General features: G+C 37.1%; 1 protein-coding gene across 1 annotated transcript; it reads right to left on the bottom strand.

Moving 5' to 3' along the window:
* Positions 1–10,997: 10,997 nt before the first annotated feature.
* On the bottom strand, positions 10,998–23,901 carry LOC149022384 (uncharacterized). Its single transcript, XM_089147611.1, has 13 exons — positions 23,261–23,901; positions 22,842–22,943; positions 21,923–22,067; positions 21,580–21,764; positions 21,269–21,373; positions 20,787–21,152; positions 20,561–20,680; positions 20,142–20,376; positions 19,699–19,977; positions 19,310–19,520; positions 19,132–19,222; positions 18,841–18,892; positions 10,998–11,147 (listed from the first exon to the last, which is right to left on the bottom strand). The coding sequence occupies exons 1-13, from the start codon at positions 23,806–23,808 to the stop codon at positions 10,998–11,000; spliced, it is 2,589 nt and encodes an 862-aa protein (XP_089003737.1). The 5' UTR covers positions 23,809–23,901.
* Between the last annotated feature and the right edge of the window lie 306 nt (positions 23,902–24,207).

Below are 24,207 nucleotides of genomic sequence, written 5' to 3'. Positions count from 1 at the left end.
AATACAGCCAAATTTTAGTTATATGGACTTGTATAATACAATCCCAAATCCAAAAATCCCAATCTTAGCTTGAATTCTGCAAACCACCTTGAAGTAAACCACTGTTGATGTTTAGTTTGCAACTGTATTTGTTTTTGTGTATCCTTGATACCTTACCACATGACCCACATACCCTCCAGGGTTGTCTTTCCTTGCCGCCATAACCTAAACTTGCAAGGAGCACCCCCCCCCCCACACTTGCTGTCATATAGCTCATCACCACCATATGATGTGACGTGGCTCCACCTCTCCTATTATTGTAGCCTACTTTGAGAGATCAGCACCATTCACCAAATCCGAAGCCAAAATCACATGCCTCTTTCTATATTTGCCCTTTTTTGGTGCATGAACACATGCAACTTTGTCCACTTGTACTCCTTACCCAAGTTGCAACCATAGCTCCACCTGTTTTAACACTCCCTGCAAGCCTTACAGTTTAACAATCATATATCCCTACATCACAACCATGGCCCCTCTTGAAACTTAGAGAACTCCACCTTTAGATGAACATCTGAAACCTTCAGAATCTAGTGTTACCAATGAAATTAGATTCTTCCTTAGATCTGGTACATATCTAACCCTAATCAAAGTCGCACAGTCCTGATTATAATGCTTTTAGAATCTTAGGTTATGCTTGTTATCCTTGCCTTAGGTGTAAACTATTTACTAGGGTGAGGTGGGGCCCATGACACCTAAACCGCACTAGGAGACATGCAAGAGTAAATGGGGGCATGACATTCACCCCTATAACAAGAATAAGGAATTTCGATCTAGGTTGCATGTTTTCTTTGGTTATAGTTCTTGTCATTGGGGATGTAGATGCTTTGATCCTAAGATTGGAAAGATTTTAGTTTCCTACCATGTTTTGTTTGATGAGCAATAAAATCCCAGTGAGAATCCCTCTCCACATCAGACACCCTTGCCATCGATCCTTGAACCTCCTCCTGTGTGATCTTACCCTATGGCACCACTACCAAATTCGGGCCCACCCGCTTATCCCCTTGGCTAAATCCTCCTCCTTTGGGCCCACCTTATCCCTCTCCTCTCCTACCACTAAATCCTCTCTCTCTCTCTCTCCATGCCCTCCTCTCCCCCCCCCCCCCCCAAAAGAAAACTTGTGGTCAAGCCACCCTACGATCCCTACCCTACCTTATCAACATGTTCTCCCTGACCCTGCACCAATCCTAATATGACTGTAGATTCACATCCCATGATTACCATATCTAAAGAAAGTCTATCCTCCTAGGGACCTCCTTACCTCTATCCTTGATACTGACTTGACTCTGATTGAGCCAATCTCCTTTACCACTACAAATAAATCCCCTCATTGCGCAAGGCTATGGATGATGAATTTACTATTATTTTGAATAATAGAATTTGGTGTCTCATCCCTCCTCCTAGTCAAACAAATGTTACCAACTACAAGTAGGTTTGTCAAATAAAAAGAAAGACTAATGGTTGTCTACATGAAACAACCTCCAAGGTATGCTGACTCACATCACCAAATTATATTTGTAAGCTTCATAGGTCTCTATATGACCTCAAAACAGGCCTCTTGTGCTTGATTTGATAAACTTAGTTCTTTATTGGAATATGGCTTTATTAGATCCAATACTGACACTTAACCCTTTATTTATCATGGGACTGCTAGCACTATGTATATTTTGGTTTATGTTGAAGATATCATTCTCACTAGCAGTACTAACTCTTTTCTTACTCAATCATTGCACAAGATTGCCTCTGTGGTTGCTCCAAAGGACTTAGGCCCATTGCACTACTTTCTTAGTATGTTTGTTTCTAGATGTTCAGATGGCTTTGACATCTCCCAATAGTAGTATAATGAGGATCTTCTTGCAAATATGATTGATTGTAAGCCTATCACTACTCCAAAGCCACCTTCTACCCAACTAAGTAAATTTTCAAGGAAGCACATGGCCTATCCTACCTTGTATCATAGTATTGTTGGGGCTCTTCAATATGATACCATGACCAGACCCGATATTTAGTTTGCAATTAAAAAGGTGTCGGCAGATTCCAACTCTTGATCGCTAGTCTACTATGAAGAGGACTCTAAGTTACTTGAAGGGCACCTCCTCTTATGGCATTGATATTAGTAAGTACTTCAAAGTTACCTTAACAGCCTTCTCAGATGTTGTCTGGCCTGGCTACACTGATGATTACAAGTCTATTGGTTGTTGTGCTTTCTTTTTGGGATGTAATATTGTGAATTGGAAATCCAGGAAACAAGCCACATTTTCTCGTCCATGAACAGAATCCACATACAGAGCTCTACCCAATGCTGTTGTTGAACTTACATGGATTCAATCTCTCTTATAGGAACACTTTATCTTTCTGCCAGATGCTTCAGTTTTGTTGCGTGATCATGTTGGTGCCACATATCTTACAACAAACCCAGCTTTCCATGCTCGAACCAAGCATATTGAAAATGATTTTTGATTTTTTCCATGATAAAGTTGCAAGAAGGGATGTTCAGGTTTGTTTCCATCTACAAAAGATAACTCACTGACATCTTCATGAAACCTCTCTTTTATCAATGCTTCAGTAATCTACTGTTCAACCTCAAGGTCACTTCACTACCCTTGAGTTTGCAAGGATGTGTTGAGGATATTTCTAGGAATTCATCCCAAGCCCTAGCATCCACTTCTCCTAAGGCTTATGCAGTTAGGATTTCTCTCGGCTGGTAAAACCCTAGCCACCACTAATTTAGAAGCGCATGAAGGTGACAATGACTCTACCTTATCCAAAGCAATGTTTGAAGCAAATCATGACTCTCATGAAGGTGACAAGGACTTTTCTTATCCAAAGCAGTGTTTGGAGCTGATCATGACTCTCATGAAGTTGAAAAGGACTTTGTCTTATCCAAAGCCGTGTTTGAAGCTTAACATGACCCTTGTAAAACCTTGGATAATATATTATGTAATCTCAAACTCTTATCCAATATTTAATGTAGACCCAAACTCTAGATGACTTGTGATACACAGATTCCACACGATCACAACTACCAGAGTCGTTGTTTTCCTAGACGATTGAAGAACAACGACTCTGGTCCTACGAACTCTAGGTAAAGAGCATATAACACTCCATTTGACCATAGTGGTAACATCTCAAACTTTCTGTGGATGTAGGGTGCATTATTCAACTGAACCATGAAAATCCTGTGTCATCTCTCTCTATCCTCGCTTACTCTCAAACTTAAATGTGGGTTTCTAATAGTCCCAAACTCCACTTGCCTACCTTAACGGTTAAAACCCTAAACTATCACTCCTAGAGGTGGGTGAAGGAATTTCCTCTTCATCCATCTTCTTTCTTTCTTACACACATAGGAGTATCTACAATTGAGGAATCACAGTGAGTAAATAAAATCTCACTCATTGATTCTTACTAAAAATGAAATGCTATTTCCGAATAAATCCCCTTGTTAGCAAACCATTGCCATTACCGGGTTGCTTGTGGTTAATGGAGGGAGAATCAGGCTAAGGGTTTGCAGCCAATCAGCTACTAATGGAATCACAGTGGTATTAACAGCTAGAGATGATAAGTGTGCGGATGCTTTGGAAGTTCTCAATGGAACTTGGCTCTGCAGACCCTGATAGTATCGTTTCCCTTGCTAGTTTCTGCACAACCGTACTTCGAGAAGGTATTTATATATTGGTAGCATTAACATCAGATTTCAAGAAATTACGAACCATTTTTATTTATGATGAGCGAACAGAAAACATGTCTCCAGGTAAATAGCGCAGGGATTAGTTGAACGATAGAAAAGGCTGATGCTTTAAAGGCCACTAGAATTGTTGATGGCAAGGTTATAAGACTTTGATCTTGGTTGAACAGAAGAACCAGATCTGAAGTCTCTTGCTAGAAGAATATCATAGAGTTGGCTATAACAAATTTTGAATTACTTCTACTCACAAGCTACTTGAAAAATGTCCGAAGACTAATTTTTTCCAAACTAAAAGGATTTTGGAGGTGCAAAGTGATGATAGTCTCGCAGAAGAGAGATTGGATGAACTGTTTCTATAGAATTTCAAGGAAGATGATTATGCATTAAAAACGAAAGACTGGCCTGCTTTTTTGGCTGCTTGTTCAGTCTCAAAGGTAGCTCGGAATGGTTGCACAAAGATTTTTAGCATCACCATGCAGTAACTCCGCCTGTCACTGTTTTGTCGAAACTGACCTGAATTACCAAACTGGAACGTTGAGGGTGGAAGCATGCTCAGTAAGTGTTGTGAGGTGTGTCTTGGAAGCAGAAGAAGCCTGCTTAGTATATTCTAGGGTACTTTTTCTCAAGTACTTTTAAGTTGAGGGGTATTTTAATTTTTTGAGAATGTCAGGGATAAAAGCGATATTTTCTTTTACTTTGAGAGAAAGTTGACTTGGGAGGTTTTTGTCACCCTCTTCAAGTAAGAAGCGATGTAAGTGATGAATAACACTAATATTCTCACAGAAGTGGCATAAGTGTCATTAGCATGCTAAGAAAATGCCCAAGTGTCATTTAGCGAACTAATATGGAAATAATTGTCATTGTAAGTTTGGTTTACGTGATTCTTCAGATTCATAGTTCTCCAGGTAAAAACTTCTTATTTTAAAAAACGAAAAAATTTAATTCTTTAACAAACTAGCCTGACTTTTTTCTTATACAAGATTTGTGAAAATCATGGAGATCACTTCATCTACTTTGAAAATCACACTCTGCCCAACCTCGAGAGAGGACCTCGCAACTTAGGTGTTTCTCTTTTTCTTTCTCTAACTCAAAGATTTGCTAGAAAGAAAACATTTTGTTCTCTTCTTCTATGGCAAAAGGCAAGGTCAAAAATTTAAACATTCAGCCCCAAAAGAAAAATAATAATAATAAAATAGAATCAACATGATGATAGTGTTCAAAATTACATAAATGCCCCTAAGGTGCAAAAGTATATACAAAGACATGAAATCACATTTGAATGCTAAAAATGGTTAAGGATGCATAATTACCACTAACAACATACTAACCAAGCATTCAATACATTAATAATATTAAAAATAATAAGATTGTGGAGACGACTAAACTACCCTTATCAAGATGCAAATGCAAATAAACAAAATAAATCATGAAATAAAATCGTAATTGATATATATATATATATATAAAGAAAGCAATGGAGGTCTTCCTCGAGTTCTAAACATATTTCATTAGAAAATGACAAAGAATGCCCTTGAAGGAAGATGGTAGAAGTACATGTTCTATTTAAGTTCACTTCAAGTAGTGGGTGTAGTAGTAAATGTCGTAAAATAATTAAAAAATATAAAAAGTTTTAAACACCTACCAAATATTGACCACCTCAATTTTTTCCGGCTGGGAATCTTGAGCCTGCACCTAACTAACAGGTGGGTTTACCCTGAGGGGCTGCTGAATATAGAGCAAAAAGAAAGCCCAAAAAATTAGTAAAAGAATTAATGCATACAACAAGGTTATTTTGTTTGAAATAAGTTCAAGTGGAGAAAAATTCAAATGGCTTTTATTGGTTATTTTTTAATGCATACAACAAGGTTATTTTGAAATAAGTTCAAATGGCAAAAAATTCAAATGGCTTCTATTGGTTATTTTTGGAAGAGTCACTTAATAAGATTAAGGGGCCTTTTTTTTTTATCAATTCGCATTCTCAATTTTTAATATTTTTTTGTTCTTTTAATGTTTTTATATCTATTATAATACTTCATTTATTTAAAAGAATGAAAAAAAAAAAAGAAAAAAAAAAGTCTAGAATCAATAATAGAATTTTGCTCTATTATGGATTATCGGCTAAGAATTCATTCTAAGTGGTTTGTATGGTAAACGTGTAAATCCAAATGATGAAGTGGTGCAAAATAAGGACATATTGATAAAATCACATGTTTTTAGAGAGGGGAAAAAAATGAAAAAGAAAAAGACACAGTGGGAGAGCAACCTTCTTGATGTTTCTCACAACTATTTAGTCTCTCTATTCGATCTTATGCTTCCGAAACAGTCTCTACAAAGATCCAGAATCGGCTTCTATGTCTTCTCTCCTCTGCTGCTGAAAATGGTGAAGTTTTTGATCTATTAGGCATGTTGTTTTGGTTTGCGTTCGAGTTGAAGATATTATTGCAGTTGAAGACGGAATTTATTAACCAAAAAATGCTTGTTGTTTCCTAAGGCGATCCCTTAAAGAATCCAAGGTGGTTCTACTACTAACGTAGAGTGGAGTAGATTGTGACAGGAATAGTTGTTCCGTGGACCACAACCTCACGTTCTGGTCATCCCTTCTTCAGATCTTCCACAAAGTCTTCTGCTCATAAATAAAACCTGAAATTCACGCCAAGGATACTTTTCTTCCCCTTTACTGCCTCTTTGTTGCCCTCCTATTTCTGCTCACTATCTGTTTGTTAATTTGTCTCAGTGGAGTACTCTCCATCAGCACCATTTGCACCTGCACCTAACGCAAAAAGAGAAAACAAGGTTTCGCTTTGTCCATCAATATTCTTTCTAGTTTCTTGTTTTGGTGGGTCTTATCCTTCTGATTTTGGCTCAGTCTTCAAAGCCAAAAACCCAACCATAATAATCAAATCCGTTACTATGGAGTATCTTAAATCCTGATCAATTGATCTACCTCCATTAAGACCAACATTCTTTTTCTAATAAAACTCCCAGATGCTTGTGAGAGACCCAGTTCGATTTGCAATTAGACTCATATTGATTCTGGCCCATTTAAACTAGGCTCAAGTCGATTGGTGTCCATGCTGCATGCATATTTCTGAAATTCAAATCCATATCAAGTGAGGTTGTCCCATCAATTGAGCACTCAGTCTTTCTGTTGTCGCATGATCTGATTATTAGGTGTGATAAGGATGATTTTTCATCATTTCCCTAATTGTCTCTGATTTGAATTCTTTCCCTATCATTTCATCCTCTCATTTGAATTCTTTCCATATCATTTCATCTTCTCATTTGAATTCTTTACATTCATCACTCCTCTCATTTGAATTCTTCCATACCATCTCATCCTTCCATTTCATCAATATCCTAATTTGGCTTTGGTTTGATTAGGTTTCTCTATTAAATCATTTCCATACAAACATTTTCATGGATTATATTTCCATACAAACATTTCCATGTATTGTATTTCTATGTTTTATATATTTCTTTTATTGTTCATAGTTACCTAATAGCATGGGATGTATGCTTCCTATATATTTGAGGTTCTCTCATATGAAATCATTCAACCATTTTTCCCATTGAAGTTGTTTCTTAATATGGTATCAGCCTAACAAACGATTCTACATCTTCATTAGCCACGCCTCATCTTCCACCTCTTCTTCAATGGCTACCAATACTATGTCTTCAATGGATTCCTCTCATATGGTTCACTCTTTTGCTACAACTGTAATCCCTTCAGTTGTTGCACCATCTTTCACCACAGATCAGTACCATACACTTCTATCTCTGTTGGAATCTCGTAACATTCCACCATTGGCAAATTGCTCGATGAAATATCTTCTCTATGGGTTATTGATTCGGGTGCCAATCTTCATATGGTTTCCGACTTATCTTTATTTCATTCGGATAGTCTTGTTCCCCACACCCAATCTATTCGTCTTCCAAATGGTGGTTTTGCTTCCGTTACACATATTGGGAATTGCAGCCCCATACCCACTATACCTCTCACGAACGTATTACATGTTCCTTACTTTGGTTTTAATTTAGGGATAATTACTGTTGCCCCCTTGTATTCTGATTTTATTACTACTTTATCCCCTTTACTTTTTAAAATTGCTAATCCAACATTTAACTTTGTCTAAAATTAATTTTTCTTTTTTAAAAAGAAACTACCGAATAAAGAAAAGACTTGATTTTTCTTCTCTAAAAAGAATTCGCCGAATGAAGGAAATTTGTGAATAAATAAAACTTAAAATAGAAACTAAAATATTAGAAAATATCAAATGTAATTCAAAGTTGAAAATTGAAAATCTCCTAATATATGCTAACTATTGTACAAAGTGTGTGGTCCCACCAAAGCCAAAATTTATTGTAAAATACAAGATTTTAAGGATATAATTGATATTCAATATAGTTTATAGAAAAATGAGGGTAATGTCATATTTTTAATTTCTTAATTTTAATGAAAGGGCAAAATAGACATTGAATATTTGATGTTAACAACCACTTAACACCATTAAAAGTGAGGGGGGCAACAGTAATTTCATAAAGAAAGAGGTTTGATTAGTAATAAAACCAAAGTACAAGGGGGCAATAGTAATTATCCCTTTAATTTATTATCTGTTACCCAACAACTTCATTGTTTCATAACTTTCTATCATGATCATTGTGTGATAAGGGACCTACGTACAAAAGGAGAGGATTGGGCTAGGCAAGGCGTGCAATGGATTTTATTATTTGGAGTTGGGTTATCTCGTCGCTGCTGTTGTTTTACCACACCTTTGGCATTCTCGTTTTGGCCATCCATCTTTAAATGTTTCTAGTTATATTGCACATTTGGATCCGAATATTTCTTTTCCTAAAGATTGTGTTTGCTCCATTTGTCCTTTAGCTAAGCAAACTCAACTTCATTTTCCATCTATTACAAATTCTACCACCTCTTGCTTTGAATTGATACATTGTGACATATGGGGACCTTACTTCGTTCCCTCAATTTGTGATGCAAAATATTTTTTAACTATTGTGGAAGATTTTTTACAATGCACCTAGGTGTTTTTGTTAAATCATAAATCTAATGCTTAGTCCTGATTAAGAGAATTTTTTGCTATGATCAAAACCCAATTTGGATACCAAATTAAACAACTCCAAACTGATAATGGTCGTGAGTTTTTTAATCACCATTCAAATGCCTTTTTTACAACTCATGGTATTATTCATCAACATAGTTGCGTTGATACACCCCAACAAAATGGGGTTGTTGAACGCAAACACTGCCATCTTCTTAATGTGGCACGTGCTCTATCTTTTCAAGCAAGTCTACCTCATAAGTTTTGGGGTCCTTGTGTTTTGACAGCCGTTTACCTAATTAACCATTTACCCACCCCGCTGTTACATGGTAAGTCACCACTTCAAGTTTTATTTGGCAAGATCCCTTCATATTCTCATCTTCGAACTTTTGGATGCCTTTGTTATGGTCATAATCATTCATCCATTCGTCATAAATTTGATCCCCGAGCATCTTCAAGTGATTTATTGGATATCCATATGCACAAAAATGGTATACGATTTATGATTTACAAACACATAAGGTTTACATTAGTCGTGATGTCACATTTGTTGAAGATTTTTTTTCCTTTTTCAAAATTGTCATCCCCATTATTGTCTGTCTTACCTATTGCAACTTCAGATATTGATAGTTTACCCATCTTGTTAGATCCACCCTATCAACCACACCCTCCCCAATCGGTTGAAGAACCTCCTTCACCCACCCTCCCATCCACTACCATCTCTCGGTCATCTCGGGTTCATCAACAGCCACCCCATCTTCAAGACTATCATTGTTACGCCATAGATGCCCAAGCTCCTCCTTAAGGCACAGGTATTCTCACTCCTGAAAATTGTTTTTTATCCTATCATAGATTATCCTCACCCCATTTCAGGTATCTCAAGGCCCTCAATGTTATAACTAAACCTACAAGCTTTGAATAAGGCTATTATTTCACCTAATTGGAAGAAGGCAATGGACAATGAAATTGCAGCTCTTGACCTTAACAAGACTTGGTCTCTTGTACCTTTATCCCCAAACAAGAAACCAATAGGTTGTAAATGGGTTTACAAAATTAAATGGCATTCAAATGGGTCAATTGAGCGTTATAAAGCTCGTTTGGTGGCAAAGGGTTATACTCAAATTAAAGGAGTTGATTTCCATGAGACATTTGCCCCAGTTGCTAAGTTGGTTACTGTCAGAACACTTCTTCCATTCTCGCCATCAAAGGATGGTCCTTGCATCAATTGGACGTGAACAAACGCCTTTCTCCATGGCGATCTTGATGAAGAGGTATATGTGACACTTCCACTTGGTTATCATCGAAAGGGGGAGAAATTAGTTTGTTGCTTGCACAAATCATTATATGGGTTTAAGCAGGCATCCCGTTATTGGTTTTCCAAGCTTTTTGGTGCCCTTATTGATCTTGGATATACACAATATAAGGCATATTATTCTCTATTTTCTCTACTTACAGAGTCTTCATCTACCTTTGTACTTGTTTATGTTGATGACATTTTAATTGCTGGGTCTGACACAATTGTGATTTCCAACTTAAAATCACTTCTTCAGCAACGTTTCTGGATTAAAGATCTTGGATTGCTTAAATATTTCCTTGGTCTTGAGGTGGCACGTTCCAAAAAAGGTATTTTCATCAATCAATGAAAATACACATTGGACATCTTAACTGATGTTGGTTTCACAGGTGCTAATCCGACTCAATTTCCAATGGAACAACACTTCAAGTTAACTACTTCTGATGGTGAGCCCTTACTTGATCCAACACCATACCGTCGATTATTGGGAAGACTTATTTATCTCACAATTACTCGTCCAGATATTGTTCACACTGTGAATGTTCTTAATCAATTCATGTATGAGCCTCGTAAACCTCATATGGATGCTGTTAATCGTTTACTTCGTTACCTCCATGGCACTCCAGGACAAGAGATTCTTTTATCTGTTGGTCGTGAGTTATCTCTTCGTGCTTATTGTGACTCAGATTGGGCAAGTTGCCCTATGACTCGAAGATCTACTATTGGATATTGTGTATTTCTTGGTTCTAGCCCTTTATCTTGGAAATCTAAAAAACAAGCTATTGTGTCCCACTCATCTGCTGAGGGTGAATATCATGCTATGACTGTCACTACTTGTGAACTCATGTGCTTAGTTACAGTGCTAAAAGATCTTGGCGTCATGGTCCCTTGACCAATACCTTTATTTTGTGACAATCAAACTGCTTTACATATTGCTGCGAACCAAGTCTTTTACTAGTGCATCAAGCACATTGAAATTGATTGTCATGTGGTTCGTGATCAGGTTCGACATGGTCTTATTCAACCCACCTCCACCACTAGTGCTGCTCAAGTTGCTGACATTTTCACCAAGGCCCTTGGAAAATATTTATTTCTCAGTCATAGAGGCAAGTTGGAGTTCTTGACATTCATTCTCCAACTTGAGGGGGAGTATTAGGCGTGATAAGGATGATTATTCATCCTTTCCCTAATTGTCTCTGATTTGAATTCTTTCCATATCATTTCATCCTCTCATTTGAATTCTTTCCATGTCATTTTATCTTCTCATTTGAATTCTTTCCATTCATCACTCCTCTCATTTGAATTATTTTCATACCATCTCATCCTTCCATTTCATCAATATCCTAATTTGGCTTTGGCTTGATTAGGTTTCTCTATTAAATCATTTCCATACAAACATTTACATGTATTGTATTTCCATGTTTTATATCTTTCTTTTATTGTTCATAGTTACTTAACAGCATGGGATGTATACTGTATGCATATTTCTAAAATTCAAATCCATATCAAGTGAGGTTGTCCCATATCAATTGAGCACTCAGTCTTTCTATTGTTGCATGATCTGGTAGGCTCTTTTGAACCTCTTCGAAATTTTTTCTCTCAGCCCTATTGTATTCTCTGTACTATTTAAACCTCCTTTATCTCCATGTTTCCAATTTTTAGGTTTTCTATGATTTTAGCTGCATTTTAGATCCTAATTCTAGTTTTTACTTAAGTTTCAGAATATGAAGACATGAGGCCCGGGGTGGTAGGGCATTTATTTCTTACCCAAATCAATTTAGTTTTGATTTGGTTAAATGGGAGTTTTGGCCTGTGTGAAGTTAATCGTTAAACCAAATAAAGGAAAAGCAAGGAGAAAACATGACTGAAGGGAAAGGGAAGGCTGGTTGAATAATCAACACAATTTGAGTTGAGGGGAGTGGAATAGAATATTTATTCAATTCTCACGCATGTGGCATGAAGGAAACAATCACCAGCCATTAATGAAGAAAGTTCTCAAAAGTTAAATCATAGAAGGGGTGTTGATCCAGAGCCGTCTAGCTTATTTCTAGTTCCTTGGTCCAGTCTCTTGCAGTCAGACCTAGTGCATTGTGACTGCTCTAATGAATATTTTCGTTTTTAAAAAAAAAAATCTATACCACCCATTCATTGTTGCATTACAAGGTCTCTTTTCTTTATTTCACTACAGAAAGAGAAGGTGAGAGAAAACATAGAATAAAGTAGCAAACCCCATATTAACTAGGAAAGAGAGAGAAGATAATAATTCAATCTTGATTAATTGGGCTTTTTTGGTATCAATTTGCATAATCATTTTCTAATTATTTTCTATTTTGACATATCAAAACTTATTTTTCATTTTATAACTTATTTTCAATAAAAATAACCCCTATTTTTTTATTTTTGATCAAAATGAATTCTTGTACTCATTTCCTTTAAATAGGCATAATAGAGAATAATAATTGATAAAAAAAAAAAATTCCAACTATTTAGACTACAAGCATACAATATGATACTAATAAAAATAAAGAAATAAAGAAAAGCAAAGAAAGTCTTCAAGAGAGTCTGAACCAAGGTCCGACATGTCAGACCATGTCACCGTGTTGGTGGTTGGCGACACCACCGACACGGCAACATTTCGCTGACATGTTGACGATATTTTGCGGGGTGTCGATGAAAAATCGGTCCCTAGTTTCGGAGGGTGTTTAGGGTCATTTTGGCTGGAATTTTGTTGTGTAAACTAATTTGATGCTAATAAACACATTGAAAACATTATTTTGGCCTGAAACATCACTTAATCTAAAGTTTTTGATTGGCACATGTCCGACTATATGCTGGCAAAATTGGAAGTTTGAAAAATTCATATAAACTAATGTAACATGCAAAGAGAACACAAATACACAACTAGTGAATAGATGTACTAAAGTTTACAATTATGTTGAGTATGGCACATGCTTCACATTTTGTTGTCGGTGGACACGTGGGTCCGCCACCCCGGTGAGCGGGGTCCAGGAGGCCGCCCTGACGGGGGTTTGGGGGCAATGCCTCCGGAGCCTATAGAGGTCTTACGTCACTTTGGCAAAAATCAAACGAAAAATCGGTGAAAAACGGAATTGATTTTTATTAAATATGATGAATTTGGCGATATATTGCTGAAAAATTGACTTTTCGATCGGCGACATATTGTCAACTTTTTGTATAAATTGTGTCGCTGGGGGGAGTGGTATTGCCCCCCAGCAACACGACAATATATCGCCGACACAGTGTACATTGGTCTCAACTACATCAACGTCTACATTAGAAATTTTTAAAACAAATTATTGAAGGCCGGTCTAATGAACCATCAATGCGTGAGAATAATATAGAAAAACAATAACTAAAAGAGAAACTAAGTTTCATACCTTAGGATATATGACCTAGAAATTCCCAAGTCCAGGGTTTCACAACTGCTTCCTAGACAGAAAGAAAAATGGCAAACTAAAAATCCAAGTGGTTTCAGGTTGGAGAGTTAGGATTCAATTGTAAAATCTGTTGGCATCAGACCCTCTATTTAAAGAAGCATGAAGTTGTCTTCTTCCAGAGTGGTATTGTTGTTTCTTAATGAAACATGATGCCTTGTATGTTTGCAGAAGCAACCGAGTGGGTGAAAAGGAGGAATTTTGAGGTAAACAAGCAAGGAATTCTCTAGTCATAAGACTCATAACAGATACAAGTAACCTATATATATTCCATGCACTTTTATGCATCTGAAAAATGAATTTTAAGGAAATAGCAAAACTATTTTCTATTATGATATTAATGAGTTATCTAATGGCATGTCGTTCTTATGTTGGATATATATAAATAGGAAGTGTGTAATTTTGATTTTGACACCCGGGTTTGACACAAGTCATTTTTAGTTTTAAAAAAATAGTATTTTGTGTTTGCCTCCTTCGTAAAAACCAAATTAAAGACTGATGTGCGAAATTTCAGCAAATTTTGAAGGTTCGCCATTTGGCAAACCGGCAAAATATAGTCAGATTTTGGCCCCTATTTCGGATAATATTTTAGGTCATTTTGGACCCAAATTTTGTGTCTACCTAATTTGATGCCAATATTTTGTAAATTTGTACTATTTCCTTTAAATTCTTCCATGTAAATTCTCCTTTATAATCACATTTAACATGTTAACTTCTGAGGCCTAAATCATTCGGACATAATTGGAAATTTTACTCATTGACCTTGAAGATTACATTACAAAATCTCTTCATAATTTAAATTGCATCCAGATATTCTTTTATGTATATATTCTTCCCTAACCACATTTGGCACGTTGGCTTTTGAGGCCTAAATCACTAGAACATAATTGGTAAGTTTGCTCATTAATCTTGAAGATTTTGCTACAAAATGTCTTTCTAATTTTAATTATTTCCAGAAATTATTCTCTATAGATTCTCTCCTCCTTAACCACATCTGGCACATTGCCTTTTGAGGCTTGAATCATTGGGACAAAATTGGTAAGATTTTCTATTGATTTTAAAATCTCCCTTGAAGATTTTGTTATGGAATTGCAATAGAAAAAGAATAAAAACCATGAGAGAAATCGCCTAAAAATTGTGAGAAATTGTCAAAACATCGCAAAAAATCGAGATTTTGGCAATATATTCGTCTATCGCCGATATCTCGGTGATTTTCTGCCCGTTTCAGTTTCACCCCTAAAAAAAATTCGGGTACCACCGAAGCGGCCAAAATTCGACAATATGTTGTACCATATTAAAGACACATTGGTTTTTTGTGATTAGAATACCCTCATAAATTTTCAAATTTTTATTTTTTAAGTTCCTTAACTAAATACACAACCCCAGACTCTACCACAAAACTCATTGAACCCCTTAGTCATTCAAAAATTACAAATAGGTCCACACCATTAGTCACAATTTAAGATGGTTACTAATTAAATAATTTCTAAATATTACCAAAATACCCTTACGTGTCAAAATGACTCAAATGCCCCTGAAACACTATTTTCAAAGCTGAGCCTTACACACAGAGATAGGTGATTCACCCATCTTTATTGGTTCAATTGAGCCACACGGAAATGAAGGTCCCTGCTGGGAAGCACCCACGACTGCCCCAAGCCACTCGTTGAAACCACAAATTTTCATAGTCATAATTCCTCGCAAGATTCTACCCACCACAATTCCTCAATCTCACGATTTTCTACAAGCAAAATTTTCAAATATGACCAAGAAATGTAACCAAAGTTTTTTTTATTTATTTTTTTTTTTTTAAGAATATGAGGTTCATTCGGGCTAGCTTACGTGCACCACGATTACATCCTCAAGGGAGCTTTTATATAATTAATGCCGCCGAATATAACCAAAGTTCTTTCTCCTCTATTTTTGTTTTGCTTTCCATTCAGCCATTGTTGTTCTTTTAAAAGAAAAGGACACAACTGATGAGAGGAAAGCCAAAGCTACAATGAGTCGAAATGCACAAGGTGATCACGCATATTTCTTTCTATTCACTTTTGTTGCCTCATTTATTTTATCGGGATCATTCAATTGAATTTGTATATGTGGTGCAAATCTAGGCACATGTACGGTCACAAAAGGGGGAAAAAGAAGAAACTGAAAAATATATAAGGGTATTTTGGTCAAAAAAATCAACGTGCCCTTAATTGGGTTTTTTAGATACCACATGAGTTGCAAATGCAAATTTTTTTTTTTTTTTTTTTTTTTTTTTTTTTAAAGTGACTTGAATCAAACCTCAAGCGGTCCAAATAAAAGTTACCCTTAAGAAATTACTTTCACAACTCCAGAAGATGAATATTAACTACGGGGGAGCTGGTGGTTATTTCATTCGATTGATTCTGCTCTTCTTGAGGGTAACGTACAATACTATTCTATCCCACCATTTTACAATTACGGGGTATCCGACCTTGTCTACTCTTGGAAGTGGGTGTCCCTCAAAGGGAGGTGATCTCAACTCGTCATTTCACATGCGTATATGTCTAGATACAAGGCTCTACATCATATACCAAGTTGTTTTTCACCTATGAAAACTATGGATCCTTCATCTAAGATATGGAAGCTCTACCTGAACCGGTTCCTCAAAAGCAAAGAAAATCTAGTTTGCTTTGTGATGAAGAGGATGAGGATAAAAAGCATCTCTTTTTATAATGTGCTTGGTCCAAGTGCGTGTGGTTTAGAGGGCCATTGGATGATTCTGACAGATCTTGTTTACAACTGCTTAAGTTGTTTAAGAATGACAAAATTTACCAACACAGGTTTTTCACTATTTTTGTCATTACATGCTATTGCACCCAATTCTAACTTTTTATGGTCAATCCATTTGGTTGGCTTAAGAACTTATTCACAAGAGAAAGAGTGAGTCTAGGTCAGATTTGAGGCCGTTCAACCACCTTTGAAACTTAAGTCAGATTTGAGATCAACACTGCCCCGAGATCAAGGGCTTAAGAAAACTAGAAAGACGATGAGCAGTAAATATCCAAGGAGTAAAATGCACTTTACCAGGTATGGTGGTGGATGAGAGGTATCTATAGTGGAACCTGGTGCTTCGTGATGGTTGGATTGTCCCGCGTGTCCAGAGTTTTCTCCTTTGAAGCTGACACATGGCATCTTGGGAAACAAAGACTTATTATGCTCTAAAAAAGACTAGCAAACAATTGGAAACAGCACGGGGAAGAAGCAAGGGGGCTGGAAACTTCAGTTGTAGAAGACACAATGGCAATGGCAATGGCAATGGCAAGTAAAGGAAAGAGAAAAACTGGTCCGTTCATCCTATTTTTTTGTTACTAAAAACTGTTCAAAAATTCAAATGGATGGCTAGGATTTGATCAGATGAACGGATGAGACTAACAGAATCATCGTATGCGTGAGTAGCAATTATGGTGGGTCCATTGGGAACCCATCGTTTGGAAGGAAGTGAATGTCGGAACATGCCTTCTCAGACTTGACGTTCTATATGCTTTATGTACCGTAATGGCAGGAATACGTAGTGTATGTGCATCTATGTGATTTCGATTTTGCTTCAGTCATGCACATTAACTATCTAGCCAAAATTTCAGACCGTTGGATCCAAAATTTCAGTTGACATTGGATCTTATAACGTCTCTTTGTAAGATGTTTGTAGGCTCCTTTGTCATGCATGGCATTTAGCTTTGCAAACGCAATCAAACCGGTGTTCCTATGTGATGCATGGCTAGGTGGCTTATGGATTCTCTGGTCTAGCTCCACTTTGCAAATGGTTTATTCAATATGAACATTGCCAAAGCTCACAGGTTATAAATCCCTGGGTGGCTAGGAACATTGCCAAAGCTCTTCTATATAGATCTGTCTAGTAATCATCTTACAGGACAATTGCCTCTAGAGTTCATAGGGATGCCTGCTCTGCTCTCATCAGCTCCTTTGGTAAAGTATAGCATGCTTACTGCAGATCCAGAACATTACCATGCACAAAATCTCTTGGTTGTATAGCATGTTTACTGCAGCTTTTATTGGCCAAGTTACTGTTAATGTGGTTTTCACTTTTAAGATTGATAAGCCAGTATTTCTTTCAAATACAGCTATATTGATATGATTAGATGCAAAACTTGGCATCGGTAACTGCCGAAAAACAAAAGGAAGCAATATTTATAATGAATTCTGAACCAAGCCAATTCCACCCTCAAGAAATTCAGAAGGCTTTCTCAAGACTTACATTCTACATAAATAAATAAAACAATGGAGAAACTGTAGACCTTGCGGCAAGATTTAATTGACTAACAAAAAAGGAAGCTTAGATGGCCGATGGGAGACTTCCTTTCCATCGGTATAACCTCTATATTTTTGAGCCACAGTTCAATTTCCCTAATGACAGACACAGCTTGAAGAGATATTTATATTTCTCTACCATCCCGAAACAAAACTAGTGAGGACCGAAAAAAAAGTCCTTAGTTTTATCAAAACTTGTCAAAATTTTGTTGAAACCTGTCGAAACTTGGTTCAACCCAGTTGGACCAGCTGATTCATGAGAAGAAAAAAAAATTTCAAATTTCGTGGGAAACTTGAGAAATTTCATGGGAAACTTAGGAAATTTTGTGGAAACCTAGGAAATTTCGTGGAAACTTAGGACTTTTTCCTGTAAATTTTGTAGCTTTTCCAAATTTTCAATTTTTTTGTTTACTTCATGTTTCCCCAAATACCATGACAAATAACCCCTCCATTAGGATTTCCCTATCCAAAGTGCGTGTTCCCTCAAGCTAGTTATCTTAAGCATGTTGATGACCAGACTCATAAAGTTACAGTTGTTGATTATCTTGACAACCATAGGCATAAAATGTCATGAAATGTCTATGTTTGTTGGTTGGAGGAGAGGATGTTACAAGCACATAGTACTGCTTATCTCACACGATAGAATCCAATATTGGCACTCCTTTAAGCACTAAGTTGTATTTTTATTTTATTATTGTCAACTATTTTGAAGTTAGAAATTATATATTGAATGTTATGTGCTTAAGTAGTTAAGTTTATAATATACTTTTCGAACAACTCTACATTGATGTTATGTTCATTGAATGACATATCTATATTGATTTTTTTAGTAAAATACAATCAATGTGTTTTTTATACTCTAATTAGCTTAAATACAGAATCTCACCCCAAAATACTCTCTAAAACCTGTCGAAACTTGTACGGAAAAGTCATCGGTTTCTCAAAAATTTCCAAGTTTCCATTTAAGTTTCTCCATTTTCACCCGGTCAAAACTTGAGTTTCCCTCGAATTTTTTACCATGTATGCAAATCTTGACCGGATCAATTCAAGGCTTGAATTCTTATCAACACTGCAGAAAACAACCGTAGAGATGTCACAAACTGTTTCAAACTTTCTTTTAACAACTAAATGTGGAGAAATACTATAGAATCTGCAATAAAATTCAATTGAACTTTTGAGCATGGAGAACCTATTATAAAAACGACAAACAAATTAATGCCTCTTCATCATGATTCGAGAGATTCCATATGGTGCAGAAGCTCACACAAACTAATAGTAGGACATGATCCAACATTTGAAGTGACTTACCAGATGAGACACTCTCCACTGGCTGCCACCTTGCAGGAAATCCAATCAGGAATAAATTCCCCTAATAATTTCAACTGTTCTTCAACTTCTCCTGAAAAGAGAAACCAAGGAAATTTAGCTTAATTGAAGCTTCAGTAGATCTTCTAATTTCTTTCAGTTTTAATAATCAACATCTTACTTCTATCAATTGTATGATTTATACCACAATGGCTACGAATTATCTTATCCATTAGCTTTTCCTTTGTCATAACAGAGCGATTAATGGACTGAAATATGAGGAGGATCATGTCAAACAGCTTAGGTAGGCATGCAATCATCTGTTGCCTCCACTCTGCTTGTGACACACCTGTATCCAACTCCTCCATTGCCTTCATCTGTTTCTCTCGTATCTGCAAGGAATCATGTTGATTATTTCCTTGCATTCAAATATGAAGCACTTCAATGTAAATGGAAGCTACAAAGTTGACAGGCACTCTGAAAAACATTAAAATTAAACGGTAACTGGTTCACTTCAATGAACCAAGGAAAATTATTGATATCAAACCCACAAGCTTTTAAAGGACTTACTGATTCTAAAAGAGACTCTGGAAGAAAACCAATATCTGACTCAACCATTGCCTGCTCCCTTACATCTAACTCATCAAATTTCAATGACCTAGGCAGCAGCCGCTTTATTGATTTGCATGGAGTGTTGAAGTTGTCATCTGGGCTCATACTACATCTCTTCGGTGTCTGTAATTCCGGAGTGACACTCACCGGCCTGGAAGGAGTTGAGATTGGTTTTGCAGGAGTACCCTGAATACCAGAAATTCCTGATGATGAGTGGTCCTCTGGAACTTCATCCCCCTATAGAAGATTTGTAAATTGTTAACTTGACATAAATATGATGTTACAAAAGAATAAAAGCTAAAACAGTAAACCAACTTATCTGCATATATCTGCAATGTAAATAAAAATAAAAAATAAAAACTGTTTGGAATTGATAGAAGAAAAAAAAACCCAACTTGTACCTCAGGATGAGCATGGGAGAAACTAAAAATCCGCTCTCGGAACACCTTCCTCAAGCTCAAGTACTCAGTTCCCTCTTTTTGCTTCTTATCATTTTTGAAGGCATTGAATTGCAAGGTAACTTGAAGCTCTGGCTTCTCACAGAAGGATTGCTCATCTTGCAACAGAACCTTCTCTATTGAAACAGCTTCAGGCAATAAGTACTTTATTTGAGCTAAATGGGAAAAAGAAAACCTCCTGAAAGAACACATGTATAAAAGAACGACTACGCCTAATCTGACCTAGGGTTTACTCATCACGAACTCATATAATTAAAACAAAAAAGGGAGGAAGTGGAGAAACAATAACAATAGTATCATCAGCTAATAAATAGGGATTTTTTCCATTCCTAACAACAATCTATTGGAAGGCCAGAGCCTACCTGTCTGTTAGTGATTCGATCTTTGAGCAAATGTTGGTGAAAGTAGACATCGACCCCTTCGACCGAAGCAGCTGAATCGAACTTTCCATGCAATCAAAGAACTCACACAGTAACTTGTACCTGACTCCCCAACGAAAATTAAAAAACAATTAATGCCGGCGGTTAATTAAAACATATTGACTTTAATTCTGGAAACAATGACAAGCGGAAGGAACTAAGATCGTACTTGCTGGGGAGCTTCGTGGATACTCCACTTTTAGAAGATCCACCCGCTAAACCAGAAGTCGATTCCGAAAGCTTCAATCTTTTGTCGGATGAAACTCTTGCATTCGAGCTAATTTGATCTTGTCTATCAGAGTAGCCTTCTTCAAGCGGTGTCTGCAGCCCTTTCGCAAACTCTTTCACGGAACATTTGTTCCGTGTTCTCCGTGGGATTTGTAGTGGCTTCTCAGGAGTTTTCAAACTCCACTGATCATGAACCGATGCTTGGACCCCATTAAAAGAAGTGGATTTTCGGTCGATGTTCTTGGACTTCAAGCCATCGAGATTCGATGGTTTCACTTGTGATGAATCTTTGGTTGTTTGAGAGAATCTGGAGGAATCCATTGCAAAGGAGGGAAGTGGAGATCAGAGAATGAGACAATATTTCTTGGAAGTTCACTAGTATTTCAGCAAACAATAGACATGACTGGCAGGTACAGAACATACCCACTCAAATCAAGCAATTCTAGATTCTCATAGCTTGAAGTAATGGCAGCTACGGAGGCGTCCGTGATTTCTGAACCAAGTACAAGAGAGAGCATCCGCAGATTCCTGAATGGAGAAGCAACCATATGGAACTAATAAATATGGTTGCCTCCTTTTTAATAAAAAGAAACTGAATTGCATCATTTAAAGAACTAGAATCAAACAGTTCATGTCTAGTGTTTTCTGCAAAATACTAGCACATGTTGTTCTATAATATGCATTCTTACAAAACCGACAAAGGAAAAAATAATTCAAATATCATTGCAGATAACCTTAAGTTTGCAGCAGCAAGAGCAAGCACAACAGTGTGAGAGAGTTGAAGTGATGCAATGTGAACATTTTTCAACCCCGGGCAGGTCCTTCCAAGACTATCTGCCATGGTAACAAGATCAGTACAATCATTGCCCTGGTGAGAAAAATCCAATGAAAGTTCCTTCAAATTTGGGCTGTGAAAAACCTGCCAAGATCCAGCATGAACAACCAAGAAGGTTAGTTGAATAAACAAGTAGATGTAGAAAATCAGACAGAAATAAAATATCCCAATTGAATATAAAAATAGGAAAAAAATCAAGAAAATCACTATAAAAAAATAGAAAATAGATCCAAGAAAATCACCATTTTAGACAAAGAGAAGAGATCAGAAAGCCAAAGAGTAGACAAAGTTGAAGAACAGAGACTGATTCCTCCAAAGTTCAAGCAACCTTCCATCTTGAGGCTTGAAAGACAGCGTCTATCAGCAACAAATCGACCTAACTCATCTCTGCAATACGATGTCAGATGCATAATTAACGGTCACTAATCATACAGTCAAATACATACTCCTGCACCCAGAAAATAACCTAAACCAGCTAACCTAACAATAAGATAGAACTTAACAAATTGAAAAATGAAAAAAAGAAAATATCCCAGAACAGATGGCACATTGTGTCACTAGGGTTGAGATTATTACATATTAACTTGATAGACTGACCAACTATTTTGCCAAAGGCAAAGATATTTAAATCCTTCTACAGTAGCAGAAAAAACGCCAAAAGGCAAGTAAGAGTAGTAGCTCACAATTTATGGTTAAGATCGTCAATTTCATTGCTTTTAACCAAATGCAACAGAAAGGCCTCAAAATGTACAGTAGAACACAATTCCACGGACTATTTTGGATTTACCAATACTCAATGGAAGCAGAATGAGGAGGTACCAATAAAACCAGATGACTTCTTCTTTTTCTTTTTCTTCTTTTTTTATTTTTGGGAGAAAAAAATCCAGATGACTTCAATCACTCAAAACAATAGCAAATGACTCAACCACATAGTGACATAGGTCCATGATAATGAAAGAAATTGGGACCAAACCGAGGTTGGGAAACATACACAAGAACAATCCAGTAATAACCATGAGTCCATGATCACCCACTAAACATTGAGAACCCCAACTTCAACAGGAAAAACTAGAATAGAAAAATTAACAGAATAAAAAAAACATTGCCTGTTTTCATGATAGCAAAGATCACTGGCTAATGGGGAAATTAAAATAAGTTTACCCAGATATCCGATTCGCAGCCGAGTCAGACAAACGGATAGCCAATGACCCAAGATTAGGGCAAGAGAACGCTATGCAAGACAGCATCGTTACATCCACGTCACTGAAACAATAAACAAGTATGAAGACCAATGCTCCTGACTCTTTCCTGATTCGATTAGAAAATGTAAAAAAAATGAAACAAATAACAAGATGAAAACATCGATCTGGGAAACGTAAAAGAAGAAAGAATCACAGATTAAAGCTAATATATTTAATCCACTTTTCAAATTTCTCAGCTTCACATTGCCTCGAACCCTAACTGTTTTATTAGTACACACATTATCGCCGATAACCAATGCCGTTTGACTTCATGCGCTTCTGTCAAGATAAAACCCTAGATCTGCAAAACCATTACCTTAGAACTACAAAATATCTAACCTTTCAATCATAAGAGAGAGGCTAACGAGTCCCGAACACTTCTGCAACAGTGACCGAACCATTCCAACCGGAACTTTGGAAGGGATGTTAAGCTTTAACTCCTCTGCTGCTCGCCAGATCTTCCTGGAACAGTCTCTCCACCCCCGACAAACATTCGCCGCCGACAACAACGACGTAGGCGGCAATCTTCGCAGCACCTCCCAAATGCAATTCCAAGGAAGCCGAACATCACCGGTTTCGACACTCGTTTCAGGCGATCCATCGGATAAACCCTCATCATCAGACAAAGGTGAAAGATTCACCTCGTTCTCGTTGAATACCAAAGCTCGGCGAGGATGAGACTGAGGCTCCTCGTCGAATACCAGAGCTCGGCGAGGATGAGAGTGAGGCTCGCGTTGTGGTGTATGAATAGATAATGAAGAAGCTGGGGTGCTGACGGTTGATGAAGAATCGGCGGTGAAGGTCGTGGTTTCGGCATTGCAAATGTGACCTTTCTTTGGTTGGCCACAGCGGCCACAACTGTAGTTACCACGCTTCTTGCCGCTCATGATAGTTGAGAAATCGGAGCTGGTGGTGGCGGCGTTGCCGGAAAAGGTATGAGAGCGGTGGTGGCGATGCAATTGGTTCAGATCTGCGAAGAGACAAAGTTGGCTTTGGATGGAAGAGTGAAGGAGGGTCTGGAGCAGGGTATGAAACGATGATAGGAACGCGGGAGATTAGTATTGCTTTCGCGCCATGGTAGTTTCGAACTCTGGAAGAGAGTCCCTCGAGAAGAGGTATCTGCTTTAGACCGGACGATTTGAAATAATACGGGTCGGACCGGATTTGTATGGGCCAATATCAGTTGGGCTAGCTATTGCTATATGTTCGAAAAATTGAATCGAATGGGTTATTTAGTTGAACTTGCCCATGTGGGCTAAAAAGGATTTTATTGAATTAAGTGGGCT

This window comes from Hakea prostrata, chromosome 3 (genome assembly GCF_041222555.1).
Source record: "Hakea prostrata isolate BN-2017 chromosome 3, UWA_Hpros_2, whole genome shotgun sequence".
Classification (NCBI taxonomy): domain Eukaryota; kingdom Viridiplantae; phylum Streptophyta; class Magnoliopsida; order Proteales; family Proteaceae; genus Hakea; species Hakea prostrata.
Note: the sequence above shows the minus strand (reverse complement) of the source record. Positions and strands in the feature narration are given on the sequence as shown.

What these genes read in the sequence shown, in the direction of transcription:
- LOC149022384 (XM_089147611.1), bottom strand. Translation starts at nt 23,808, where the DNA reads ATGAGCGGCAAGAAGCGTGGTAACTACAGTTGTGGCCGCTGTGGCCAA. An exon ending in GAATTGCTTGATTTGAGTGG is followed by an intron (nt 21,153 to 21,268) that starts GTATGTTCTGTA and finishes GGATTCCTCCAG; the next exon opens with ATTCTCTCAAACAACCAAAG. An exon ending in GGTCAAGATTTGCATACATG is followed by an intron (nt 11,148 to 18,840) that starts GTAAAAAATTCG and finishes ATATTTTCCAAG; the next exon opens with GGCCTTGGTGAAAATGTCAG.